This window comes from Vanellus vanellus (genome assembly GCF_965231255.1).
Source record: "Vanellus vanellus genome assembly, chromosome: Z".
Classification (NCBI taxonomy): domain Eukaryota; kingdom Metazoa; phylum Chordata; class Aves; order Charadriiformes; family Charadriidae; genus Vanellus; species Vanellus vanellus.
This window is the reverse complement of record NC_138908.1, coordinates 76,740,270-76,753,624: the sequence shown is the minus strand read 5'-3', so window position 1 is coordinate 76,753,624 and position 13,355 is coordinate 76,740,270. Positions and strand designations below refer to the sequence as shown.

Sequence of the window (13,355 nt, the reverse complement as noted above, 5' to 3'; positions counted from 1 at the left end):
AAGAAGAAAGGGATGTAAATTCACACGTGTATTTCACTTTAAACAACAGAATTTCTTTCACATTTTGCTTAAATCCATGCTCAGGACTGCCTGCATCATCTTACAGAGAGTGAAAAATGCGTTCCTGAATGAAGACACAATAACACGACAATGAGTTTCAAATTAAACCCAAGAACCCTTTCCACATCCTTCTTAGAAAGAACTGCATCTTTTTTTGCAGGAGTTTTGTTTTGCTTTGCTTTGTGGGTATTTTAAAATGTAAATATGCTTTTAAGCATTAAATAATGAATTTCTAGAGAAAAATAAGACAAAGACATTACTTGAGAAGTATAGAAAAGGAAGAAAAAAAGAAATATCCTAATATCGTTTGAATTTGAGATCAATTGTGTTTCAGTGAGGAAATGTAAGATTCTTTCAGTCAATTACTATGGGGAGAAAGACACATATGCAAAATATCCGATGTCAAATTGAACATTTGATTGTTTTTACACTGCTACATGTGACATTTGGAAATTATGTATTTGATATAGCTATAAACACTTTCATTTAAATGTAATCAATCAGATGATCATCAGTCATTTGAAAAAAAAAAAAAAAGACCTGCAGTGCTCTCAATCTAGTTTCGGCCAAACCAACCAAATAAAGTCATTGTCACATAATCAGAGCAGCAATTTGGACAAAATACCATGGAAACGGGCATTTATGTGCATTTTTGTAAACCCCTTTCATTTTCCAGAATTTCATATGATCAGCACTGGCTTGCACTATGCTGCCTGGCATTTCTTACCGGCACAGGAATCACCATAGCTCTCCTATAAAGCAAACCAGTAGTCACTGCCTCTCCCCCTCATTAGCCAAATGACCAGACGCATTTCCGTCACTTACTCGGGTTGCCAGGAAGAAGAGAGCCATCATCCAACAAACTGTTCCTGTTCTTCTGACGGAGCTGCTCTTCGTCGCAGGAGCCGGTTACAGCATCCGAAAACGGGAGCTGACTCGTACCGTCGTGTGAGAAGTACTGGGAAAGCTCTGCTTCGGAGCTGACAGATCCCTGCTGAAAAGAAGTGAGCCTGGTGACCCGCCGTCATCGATGCTTAAGGCCCCTGTCTGCATGCAAGCACCACAAACTCCACTCACATAGCCATATCAATAAAGGAAGTTTAAAGCCAATTTTTTAAAATAGAGGACTTGTCAGTATATCGAGAGCCAAACTGTCAACCTGTGATGGCTGAAATACTGCACATCGGCACATTTTTAGCCAGTATAATAAATAAAAAAGGATTCAAAATCCCACTCCTTTGCAGATGTGGTTCAATGCAGAAACAAAGGCTGAAACCATTCACTTGGGCAATTCCCTTCATATACCTTCTGCACTGAGAGAAGGGAAGGGTTTGTACCCCTGGACACAGTTTGTATGGCTTCTTTGGCTTTCCCAGGAAAACCAGAGACTTTTCCACTGCAATGGCTATACAGAGAGACCAAACACTCAGCCTTCTGCCCACTGGCTCAGGCCTCTCCTGCTACCTTCGTCCCTGTGTCCCACAGAGCAGGGGTGCCTTTGAGGCAGCAGGAGGCGGGAGCCCACAGCTTTCTCTGCCATGCTCTGCACATCACTCCCAAAAGCTACAGCCACACAGCCGAAGAGGAGCTTGTTGCTGTCACGATTTAAATGTGTGACGTAAGAAACCACCCCTTCTATGGAGCCCATGTGACAGGGAAGGAGCACAGAGGTTTGGTTTTGAAGTCCTTGATCAAGTAAGAGCTTCAGTAAAAGCTGAATTTGAAGCAGACGCTGTTTTTACTGCATTTAATCCTTTTACCCGGCTCGCTGGCTCCAGGAAGCGTTTCATAGTCCAGCTCAGGGGAGATGAGGTCTCTCCTTGTTTGGCCTTCACATTAGGAGACGGGCTTTTTTGTACAGCTCCTGTTAAACACAACTTAGTTAGATGCCAAAAATTAAAGTTGTGGTCCATATATCCAAACAAGCTGCTCATTCACCTTCTGAGCTCACTTATTATTTGAATTGCTTTTCTAAAGTGAGATTTATTTAACATTTCACAAGCTCTCCCTTAGATCAGGTGAAACATGATCACAGAGACACATTATGCCAGCCGGGTGCAGGACAGAGCTATGAACAAGAGATGAGCAGAAGACTGTGTTCCTCACCCTCTGGAGCATGCTGTTGAACTAGGTGCAACCTAAAGACAAATTAGCAGCCACTGGCAAGGTCTACTTCAAAAAAGTTCTTAGCTGACAGAGGTATAAAGAGAGTAATTACAAATCTAACATATTTGTCTAAAATTCACCTTACTAGTCACTCTGCCATTGCCAAGAGTTTGCTTTCATCTGTAAGATTTTAGGAAGTGCTAAGTCTGGAGTTCAAAAACATCAGAAAAATACCAGAACACACATTTTGACGTGACCCCAAAGATTAAAACAGAATTAAAACATATAGTCCGGTATGCAATATCTGGACTTTTTCAAACGGCCACAATGCTTTCTCATTTTTCTTTCTTTTTTCTTTTTTTTTGGCCACCTCATGGATAAGTGCACACAGATGGAGTTGAGTTGATCCCTCCTGTCCTTTCCCTACCAGGACATTGTGCTTCCCATGCATCTTGAAGACAGGACAGAGCAACCACCTCTTGGCAACCCTACCTTCAGGTCATGGCAACCTAGTGAAACCCAAAGCAAGTAACATGAGCTACAGAGCTGATTCGTCTGAACTGCACGCTTTCGCTAAAATTTCTGCAGTTGACAGAGTGATTACACCCCCTAAACTCTTCTGCTGTTTTGAGGGCCCTGAAAATATGGATGTTGGGGAACTGAAGAGCACATCCTTCAACCTTCCTGCATTTGGAAAAGGACACGTATTAGGAGAGAACATGTTGCTACCTGTGATGTGAGAGGAACTGGCATCCTTGCTCTCTCGGTGGGTAGTACGTGCGATTGCTTCATCCATCTCCTGCTCAGAAACCTAAAGTCAAGTGGAAGACAGAGATCAAAATGGGTAGATGAAATGAAAATGAAAGTCTGACCACTTATCACTACAAACACATGATTAATTTCAGATATGCTACCATTTTTAAAGACGCAGTAAAGAAGACGTAGTTGAGAGCTCCTAAGTCCTGGTCCCCTAACTCAGATTCCCTCCGTGCCAGTCTCCTGCAGAAACCAGGAGGCAGAAGCCTGCTGACTTCATGAAGACCACATTTAAGTGCTACATTATGCAAACATATAAAAACAGCACCAGACTTAAAGAAATCAAATGAAGCCATTACACCACAATTTTAACTCAATTAAGTGCTGTACATTGATTTATCGAGAAAATATTACCTTAAAATGGACAAAGACTGCTTTGTACAAGCATACATCAGCAACAGAAGATATTCTACACTTAACGTACCGGAAGAATACTAGACTTCCCGAGATATTAGCTGTCTTTTCAATTTTCATTTCTTGCTTTTAAAAAGAAAACCTAAATCAGTAATTGGCAATTAATGTTTCTCTGGTTTAAGAATAAATACTGGTTTACCATATTTGCTAATTTTGTCCTGAATTACTGCCATGCACTTCATTCTCATTACTGGAAAACTCCACATAATTTTGTAACAGGAGCAACTAGTCTACAGGAGTATATATTTAAAAACAGAAGGCAAGTTAATGCTGTCGAAAATAATTTCTACACACATTGCTTTACATGAATTAAAATTCAACATAAATAGAGACTAGAAACTTGAATCTTTCTGAACCATGAAGATTTGAAAGATTCCTAAGCAAACTCAGCAGTTTAAACATAGTTTAAATGCCACATTCACTCAGAATAACAAGAAGAAAGAAAATTTTGTGGTATTTCTCTTGGAAGTACATGAAAACACCAAAGTGAACATATTCAGCAACAAAATGTACTGTGGACCTTTTGTGTCATAAAATGAGACACCAAGTATAAAAATGTCCAAAACAACATGAGCCTTTGTAGAAATACATCTCTGGTTTCAGCCTGTGGCATGACCTTACAGCAAACCAAAAGCCTCTGTGCTCCTGGGGCATAGGGAGTTCCTACAGGACATGGACCAAGCCCTGAAGAGTATGCTCCAGGACCTTTACACAAACCTCTGGGTACAAGATGTCCCAGGAGTAAAACTAGGTGCTGGGCAGACTGCAGTATTTATTTAAAGCTAACCAAAAATCCACACTTCTGCAAGCTCTGCCAATTTTGATTTTCAGCATCCTCTACGCCTCAGGCAGATCAAACTGGAGAGGAACAAGCTAATTCTTAACTACAATCTCTGGGCTGGGTTATTATTAAGAGAAAATAAAATAAAATAGAATAAAATGGAATAAAATACACACACACACACACCCCCCCCAGATCCCCCAGTGCTGTCAGAAAAAAGGGTGACAGTGAAATAGCTATAAGTATGGATCCCCATATGGACACTCTTCAGAGATCCAACTATGAGGGACTGTGGATTCAATACTGCCTTGGGGAGGAAAATGCTTTAGGGTCTCTCCAGCTCAACTTTTAGCTTTTCTTAGCGTTTCTTGGCAAAGGATTTGTTGTCATTTTAAATATCACTTATGGAAAACTGTATTAGGAGCCACTTAATAGTTTCCCTCTGTTACTGAGAAACAGCAAGCAATTAGCTTAACTCAGTTCATCTTCTTAGCAGATACTTGGTTAGGTCACTTGTCGGCTTCCAAGCCACTAGCACAGCAAGCTGAAGGACAGAGGAGAGAGGACAGGCTCCAATCCATGGAGTTTTTATTTCATGCTACTTACAGACTCTCCAAAAAGTCTATCTGCCTTAATAATGCAATCACATTGAACCATCCTGCTGGTTCAGCACAGCATACAGACTCCCTAGAAATACTGTTATCTTAGGCTATAAGCCCAATTCTTACCCTCTCCATGCTTACCTTCAACTAAGGGAACCACAGCCTCTTTCTTTTTAGCAGCACAAAGCCTCACAGCAATGATAATAAACTCTTGGCAGTAGACCCCTATTTGCTTATTGTTTGTATATTTGATTTAGCAGAAAATACGCAATTAATTATAAAATGAAAAACCTCAGTTCTCCTAGATATGGATTTATGAAGGCCTCCATCTGTAGTTATGAGTTCAAAAGTCAGAGCTCTCTGGACCCACTAATGCAAATATTTTTACAGCTTCATTCCTGTTTAAACAGGAAGGTTTTGTACACTCATGAAATTCTTTGAAATATTGAAATAAAAGAAGTTGTTATTCCCTATAGCTGGGTTAAAAGGCTTTTATCTTCTATCACCAATTTTTAAAAATTGGTTGAAAATACTCACTTTGTAAACACAGCCTTATTTCCAAATTGCCCTTGCACGGATTTCACAGTAGCAGAACATTCCAGATTCTCACATTTTAATTCCTGAAGGAAAACTTTGATCTTTGGGCAGATTGTACTTTTTTAAAAACAGTGTTCCTATTACTGTATTGTAGTTGATCAGTTCAATCTGTTGATATTTATATTCCTGGCCCTAAACTATATTCTATTCGAAGACAAACTAGCTGCAAAATAACTTTAAGGAGGAAGAGGACTTGTGCTGTATTTGTGTTGCCACTTGGTCCAAGTACCAAGAAAGACGGGAACACTTCACTCAAGTAGTTCCAGGAAAATTGCATTTGATCAGTGGGTGACTAAGTGAAAAGCAGCAGGGACAGTCCAGCATTGCTACAACTTACAAAACTGGAAGGCATCATTACAGTCCTGATTTCTTGCACAACACATGCCATACAGAGAAAAATCCAATATTCTTCGTTTGCTGCTTTCCTGACAGCAAGACTCAAATTACAGCTTCAGATGAAAACACCCCAGACACAGTAACACATTTTCTGCTCACCTTTGGGTTAGGATGCCGACTAATGATAAGGCTGACCGGACCTGGACCACATTCGCTCAGGATGGCGTAGGCTTCACTTAAAGCCGCGTGACGCAGACTCACTGAATCTGCCTCCAGGATCTGGTCACCCCGGCTGCAGAGAGACACAGAGCCAGTTAATCACAACCGCCTTTTACAGAAACATTTGTGCTTTCAACTGATGGCCAAGCTTTTTCAAAGATACAAGCGTCTGGAAAACATCTGATTTGCAAAGAAGCCAGTCTTGCTCTTGCTCCCAGTGACGTGAATGCTTTAAGTCCTGTTGACTTCAGGAGGGAGGTCCAGAGATCCCCTCTGCACTTACCGTCAGTGCTACAAATCCTATTAAATCAACAGAGAAAATTGGCTGCATTTGGACCAGGGTGAAAGCAAACTTCAATTCCAGTTCTGCATTCATATACTTGTTGAGCACAGAAGAGAAAAAATTAGATTCAGATGGGCTGTTCCTTCCCATCATACTGAATTACTTAACACAAACACTGATAAGAAATTCATGATTTAGATACGAGTTTATGAAATGGCTCCAGGAAAAAATTGACTGCAATAAACCTGTATTTGCTTCAAATTAACATATAGAACCCATTAAAAAGAAAAAAAACAAACCCAACCCTCTTCTCAGAGGAAAGCATAGTTTTGTTTTCCCAGTTTCTTAACTCTTGCTCATGGTGCTCAGACATCTGGAAGTATTCAAAAGAAAAGACCATCAACTAGGGATATCATTAAAGCATTCTCCGTAATTACTAAAGCATTTGCTTTAAATAGACACTCTCAAACAATCTACTGCTGCTGATTTGCGTTGGGCTACTTGTGACAATGGAAACGAGTTGGCACTGTGAGTCCACACGCCAAAGGCAAAGTGCCAATTTGCATGCGGCAGCCTTCAGTAACCTGTACTGGTGGTACGGGCTCATGAAAGCAAAGGGTGATCTGTCACAGTGTGTAATCGTGCCACTGCTCTGCCCACCTTTTAGATTTACACAGCTATTAGAAACGACCCAAATGGAGTCACTTACACAGGCACAGGATTGAGAGGGGGAACTCAGATATGGAGGAGCTGGATTCAAACCCCTTCGGGTATTGCAAAGCCAGTATTTGATTAACAAAGTTTTCAAAAAATCAAAACCATCCTGTAAGTTTTGGCTTACGGAGACATAAACAACTGATTGGACAACAGAAGCAATGTCTCAAAGAAGCAAGCTAGAAATCTGGGAAGCATGCCTGGATATAATCAATCACTTAAACCTAATAAACGATACAGCTGTTACATACAAACGCAACCAGCACTGCAATCTTTTCCAAAGAGGCTTACAAGAAAGCAAGTTAGCATTCAATACTGTCTCCTGTAGACATTTCTATATGGTAGGAACTTTCAAGGGTTTTGGCAGGGATGCCACCATAAAACTATCTTCTTCCCTTACTCCAAAAATTCAAATTGCTCTATCAGTTTTCCTGGCGAGCGAGGAAACAGAAGGCACTCTCTACCCATGTGAAAGCAAGGCATTTGCTCAGCTTCTCTGCACCAGTGCTCACGCCACACGCTCAGTGCGGATCACACAGTCCCAACGGGTCCTCAGCGCAGCCTCCTCTCCCGAGCGATGCTCCCAGCACCCACCAGCATTTATGCAGGAACGCAGAAACATGGAAGATTTCCTCCAACGGTTTTTAAAAATGAAGCCTCCAGGAGAAGACCCGCAAATAACTTTCTGTCACTTAATCCAATGTAAAGCACAAGGGAACCCTTGGAATGATTGCTTCTCTCTCTTATGGTTCCTTAAAGACATCCAAACTCCATGACAGAGTAAATGAGATGGGCAGGTCAGCCTGCAGCGATCCCGCCAGACAGACAGCAAGGGCAGAAAAGAGCTGCTGCAGCCATGGGCACAGTCAGCTGTAAGAACATCTCCCCCAGCTCTTTTTAAGTTTCAGGTGACTGAGCTTTTAGCAGAGCTCTGCAAGTTTCCTCCCAATCTGGGGTCTCTGGCTGCAACTCTGATAAAAAGACATGAGGCTGCACTTCTTCCTGCTCCGCTTTCTCAGAGTGCTATTAGGCTCAGTTTTCTGTATAGAGAATTAAAAAAAAAAAAAAAAAAAAACCACACCAAAAAAAAAATCCCAAACCTTAATGATCATGCTGCTTCCAGCACACAGAATAATGTTTTCTGGGTATTTAATACCACTTTGGAATGTCTTTTATTTAAATGTTTTCTTTTTGGTGAACTCTTAACTATAAATCCCCTCCCTGCTACACCAACCAACTGGTGAAGACAAAGTCTGAATTGATTTTTTTTATTATAAAACCACGCCAGCATGTTTCTACTTTAACTAACCTTAGTCTGCCATCCATTTTAGCCACTGATCCTGGGGCCAGGCTGTGAATGTATATCCCTGGAGAACTGTTTTCCAGCGTGAGACAACAGGCACCGATGCCGAGCCCAACCCCTGGCTCTGTGAAAAACAAAAAGTACAAAGAAAAGTACTGTTATTCTGCGCAGATTGCAATCACACAGGACACGCAAGTGTTTGTGTTCCCACATCCCATCTGAGACCAGGACTCCTGTATTGTTTCAAGGCTGGCCTTAGGTGCAGTCAGTCAGGAAGCCAAGACCAACAGTGGAAATCAGGATTGAAATATCCGATCCCGACTGTTTTCTGAGATCCGTCACCAGGAGGACTAGCTCCACTCCCAGCGAATTTTCTGCGTGCCGTGGGAACTGCCTGGCAATGTCGCACGAGGTCTGATGTGGTCCGAAGCACAAAGCAGCGGGGGCAGCAATCCAATAAAGGTGTCACTTAAAATTATTGCAGAAAACGTGAGCACAGAAGATGGTGTCAACTGTGCTGCTCTCTTTTGTTAAACACCGGCATGGCAGCCCTCAGAAAAGAGGAACGAAGAAAGGTGAGGCATTATCTCTAGTTCGGTGATTACCTCTGTCCCCTTTCACTTCTGCTCTCAGGAGATAACAGCACTCCTGAAGTCAGAATTGCTGGACATCTTACCTTCTCTCTCCTAATTTTTAAGCCAACCTTTAAAATCAGCATATTTAAAGCCTTTAAAATAGGCGTATTTGTCCCACTCCATATATCATATGCAATAAGTTTACCTTGTGCAATTACTGATAATGACAGCAACCCTCAGGAAGGAGCTCAAACAGCTCATGTGGGGATTTTGAGCACTCTGCTTGGTTTTGCCTTCCCCAGAGCTGCCCTTTACAAAAAGGGCATGGCTGTTTGGGCTGCCAAGAGGCTGATTCACATTTTGCCTGGCATCTCACAGACTCCCTCTTTCAGCAGTGCGGGCACTGACTGCTACCTGTAAGAGTCTCCCACCTTTGGAGCAGCAAAATGTAGAAGGGGGAACTCTTCAAAAGTTTCTGCATTAGAGGATGTTTTTCTGCCCCATCCTGTGGTTCAAGATCAGATGGACAGGGTAGGTGCCCTTGATATTAGAACCTCTATGCTATTGCCAAAAACTCCCCTAAGACACATGGATTCGTTCTTCAAGCCCATTTCAATGGACCTTCACCTTTATTGAGTGTCACATCCATGACAATCCTGTCCTTCGGGCCAGGTCCTTTGCGGTTGGAGGAGGAACCGTCCGCCTCGTCAGGGCCAGGGACCGGCGTGCCACCACTGGCGCTGGAACTGGGGGAGCTGGAGCGGCTCAGCAAGGTGGGAGTCGCGCAGGGCGTGAGGCTTGGGCTGCGCAACCGTGTGCGCACCGTCAGGGTCACCACTCCTTTCTTGAGTTGCTGGAGAGACATCAGAGAACCCCAATAAGGTGACTTGATATGCCAACATTTCCCAGTAAACCTGCATACACTAATTTGCTGCAGCGAAAGAATATGAAGCCCAGGGTGCTAAATGGCACGGAACAAAGAGAAGCGTGAATGTCTCCTTTAGTACATCTATGTTACCTTAAACCTCTGAATGGCCTCCTGATGGGTCAGCCCTTGTAGTGACTCCCCATTAACTTCTAGGATTTCGTCGCCTGGTAATTAGATACAAAAAATGAAGTCAGCAATATACAGACTATAGAGATGTAAAAAACCCTTCCTGTACATAAGGCGACCCGCTACTATAAAGATTCCAATTAACTGCTCAGTAAAAAGCCTTTTACTGTTCTCAGTTTATTTTCACTTTTCCTAATACCTTTACAAGTTAACAGTGATGAATTACCAGAGTAAAGACTGTTCTTCAGCAGAGATCCTCAGCTTGGCATTCTCATGCTAACAAACAAGCTGAAAACACTACAGATTTTAACTAAAGTCTGAAAATAGATGGTCATAACATGAAGTCCAAAGGGACTACAAAACTCCCTTTCTTTTGTGTGTATCAACAGTAGAAACAAGAATCTAAGTAAAACACTACAGCACATCACTCCAAAGCCTGTTCAGAGAGAACTGGCCTTGTCGCAGAAAGCAAACATGTCCTCTTACTAAATGCCTGTGGATGTAGAAGCGAGTAGCCCACACACTGCAAATGTGTGATAGCAAATGCCCTTCTCACTGCAAAGAACACATTCTGTCACATTTCTACCTGCTTCCAGGCTTTGGGTCTTACTACTTAAACCCAGCTGCGTTGATCTACCTTCATTTTATTAAAAGGAGGGCAAAGCCAGCAGGATCCAGACCCACTTTCTGCAATTCTGCCTGCATCTGTGCAAAATTAGATGGGGCAATGCCATCAGTCAAGTCTACCCCTCCGCTCCTTTCTTTGCCCCAGTTAAAAAAGAAAAAGAAAAAAAAAAAAGAGTCTGTGAGCTCTGAATAGCCTGCAAAGGTTTGCTGGGTTTATGGGACAGCTGCTACTTATTGGCTTCCCATGGCGAGTGCACAACCTATGCTGCAGGGACGCGAGCTTCCCTCTGGCAGCAAGTGTGAGAGTTGGCACCAAAAGCAGCCTCAAATACAACAAGTGTGATGAGATGTAACAAGGGGAATGATGATATGAGAAGGAGAGAAGTAACACAGGAGCAGCTTGAGAGAAGTAACACAGGAGCAGCTTTCTGCGGATGAGAAGTAACCCAGCCCCTACGGAAGAGTTGTAAACCACCGCTCTGAACTCATGGTCACTTTGTACTTTCAACAGTGCGTAAGAGTCTGTCTGGTGCAGGAGCACTTGGACCAGGGTGCAAACACACACAGAGCAGCCTATATGTCCAGCTCAGAGATCAAGACTGGAAAAGCAGTAATAAAATCAGGATATATCTACTTCTTTAACCAGCCGGGTGACCTTACTGCCAATCCTATCCTCCCTCTTCTCTTTTTCTGGTCATGACTCTTACTTGGTGTGATTTTGACATGAATCAACAAGAGGCTCAGAGAGCACAAGGGCCCAAAACATCCTCTCCCAAGCACGTCCTTCTGTATAAACCCTTCCTGGACCAGCATCTTTAAGTCAGATGTTGGTTGGATAGATACGTTTCATTGCTATCGATGACCCTCTCCAATTGAATAACTGCAGTTTATGGCTTGAGCAAATGAAGTTCACTGAAGAGGAAGGGAAAAAAAGCCCAACACATCGTGCTGTAGCTTCCCCTTCTCAATATGCAATATAATCAAGCTAAGTGCTATGAGTGATCTTCCCCTGGATGGACAAACAGGGTGTGTTACATCCTCCACAGCCTCTTGCTGATGGCCAGGTGCCTAAATAAAGCTGTACTTGAATTTTTCTGCTGGGCTGAAATAATATCCCACTGTGGTCCTTTATTTGCAGTTGGATTCTCTCTACCATACCTTCTTTAAGCCTTCCGTCAGCAGCCGCTGCTCCATTTGGGAATATAGTCTTCACGAAAATCCCCATGCGTCCACGAGCAGAATCCTGACCTCCCACAATGCTGAATCCAAGACCCTACAGAAAAGGCAGGAGAAGACACACAGCTGGCACCTTACTTTATACTCACCTGTGTAAGAAAGACTGCCGAAAACATACAAGACAAAGGAAAGATCAAAACCTAATAGCTGCTGATGAATAGCGCTGCCATCTTACCTCTACTTGCACCTCCTGATTTACTTTCACTCTAATATCAACACACTTATCAGCCCCAAAAGCAGCAGCAAGCACCATAAGCTAAAAGGCAAAAATGCTATTTCAAGATTTATTTTTTTTTTTTTTCAAACACTGGGTCAATGGCTTTATGTTATCCCATTCCCATTTTAAAAACTGTAACACGTTGCTTTGAAATTGACTGACAGTAGATTCCCACCCCTGAGATCTATATCCAGGAGTAACTGTAGTTTTCTCTGCTGTTGCAGATCCTGCATTTCCTCAGGAAAAAGAAAAGCTTAAGAACATGACATAAGGTCAGTGCTGTAATGTCAGGAATTTAGCTGGAAGGGGGCTGGCGTGGGGGGGCTGCCACGCACATGTACACTTTTAATTATTCTGGAGACATGTACTACGTTGTATTTAAATAAATCTAGATCAATACACTCCCCAGGGCTCCATCTGTTAGCTCTTGCCCCTGCACTGCCCTGGCTGGCTGCAGGACCGTCTTGCGAAGCTGATCGGGGAACGGATGAGCACAGCAGAACAATCCTCTCCCCCTTCTCCTGAGTTATTTCCCAGCAAAATCACTTCCTTGATCCATTTCACATACACTCCTCCCCCCTCCCCCCCCCATATTTCTCCTCTTGTCACTGCTGTACATGTATTTTACAGAATAAAGAGAAAAGTCACTGACCAGGTGGACAAGGGAAGTGGAAAACTGCTGTGCTTCACTGATCTGAAGCCACGGCTATTATTAGCGCCTCGGGCAGTGCTCTCCAGCTGAGGGATGCTCCCAGGGCAGGCGCTATCGCTATCGCTGTGTTTACAACCCAATACAACAACCAGCTCTTTTGTTTTACTCCGTGAACAGCAAGTAGACTACTGTTGTTATGAGCTTCTAGTAACTTGATAAGAGACTACCGGTTTCTAGAAAGGAAGCATCCTGCCTGCCCCGCGCAACGCAAAACAACGCAACTAACTTTTCACTGGGCAATTATCAACTGCAAAGCGACCTATGGAAAACACGAGGCTCCTGGCGCTCCGCTGCATGGACACAAGAGTTCTCCCCACGGCTCCGTGGGGTGGGTTGGGAGAAATACAGCTGCAAAGCACAGCAGTTCCCACGTCAGCCCACCTTCCCGCGGAAGCGCTGCCGCTGCCCAGCAGAAAACCACCCCTTGGCAGATCTACCTACAGATGAAAAACCAAGGGCACGCGCTTGGTTCCCAGCCACCAACACAGAGCCTCTGTGGAAATACTTTTCAAGTCCCACGTCCCCATAAAGTTAATAAAGCAAACGCTACTGTGCAAATTGTAAGCAGTGCAGTTCCTAACAGAGGTGATCACTCAAAAAGTGGGTGGAAGGCACCTAAACCAGCAGCTGTTTGAGGTGGTTCCTGATCACGAGAGTCTGCACGCTCCCAACTACTTTGTAACGCCTTGGAGCTAACTGCAGG

The 13,355-nt window shown here is 43.2% G+C and overlaps 1 protein-coding gene across 1 annotated transcript in view; it reads right to left on the bottom strand.

Moving 5' to 3' along the window:
* The window catches only part of PDZD2 (PDZ domain containing 2), a gene marked incomplete at both ends in the record, with an annotated part of 141,893 nt that overhangs the window by 19,600 nt on the left and 108,938 nt on the right, over positions 1-13,355 (bottom strand). The window contains 8 exons of the mRNA XM_082497250.1: positions 886-1,054; positions 1,821-1,924; positions 2,896-2,977; positions 5,872-6,004; positions 8,238-8,355; positions 9,434-9,659; positions 9,825-9,898; positions 11,646-11,760. Of these exons, the coding sequence (XP_082353376.1) occupies positions 886-1,054; positions 1,821-1,924; positions 2,896-2,977; positions 5,872-6,004; positions 8,238-8,355; positions 9,434-9,659; positions 9,825-9,898; positions 11,646-11,760 (1,021 nt within the window). The remainder of the gene's footprint in view (positions 1-885; positions 1,055-1,820; positions 1,925-2,895; positions 2,978-5,871; positions 6,005-8,237; positions 8,356-9,433; positions 9,660-9,824; positions 9,899-11,645; positions 11,761-13,355) is intronic.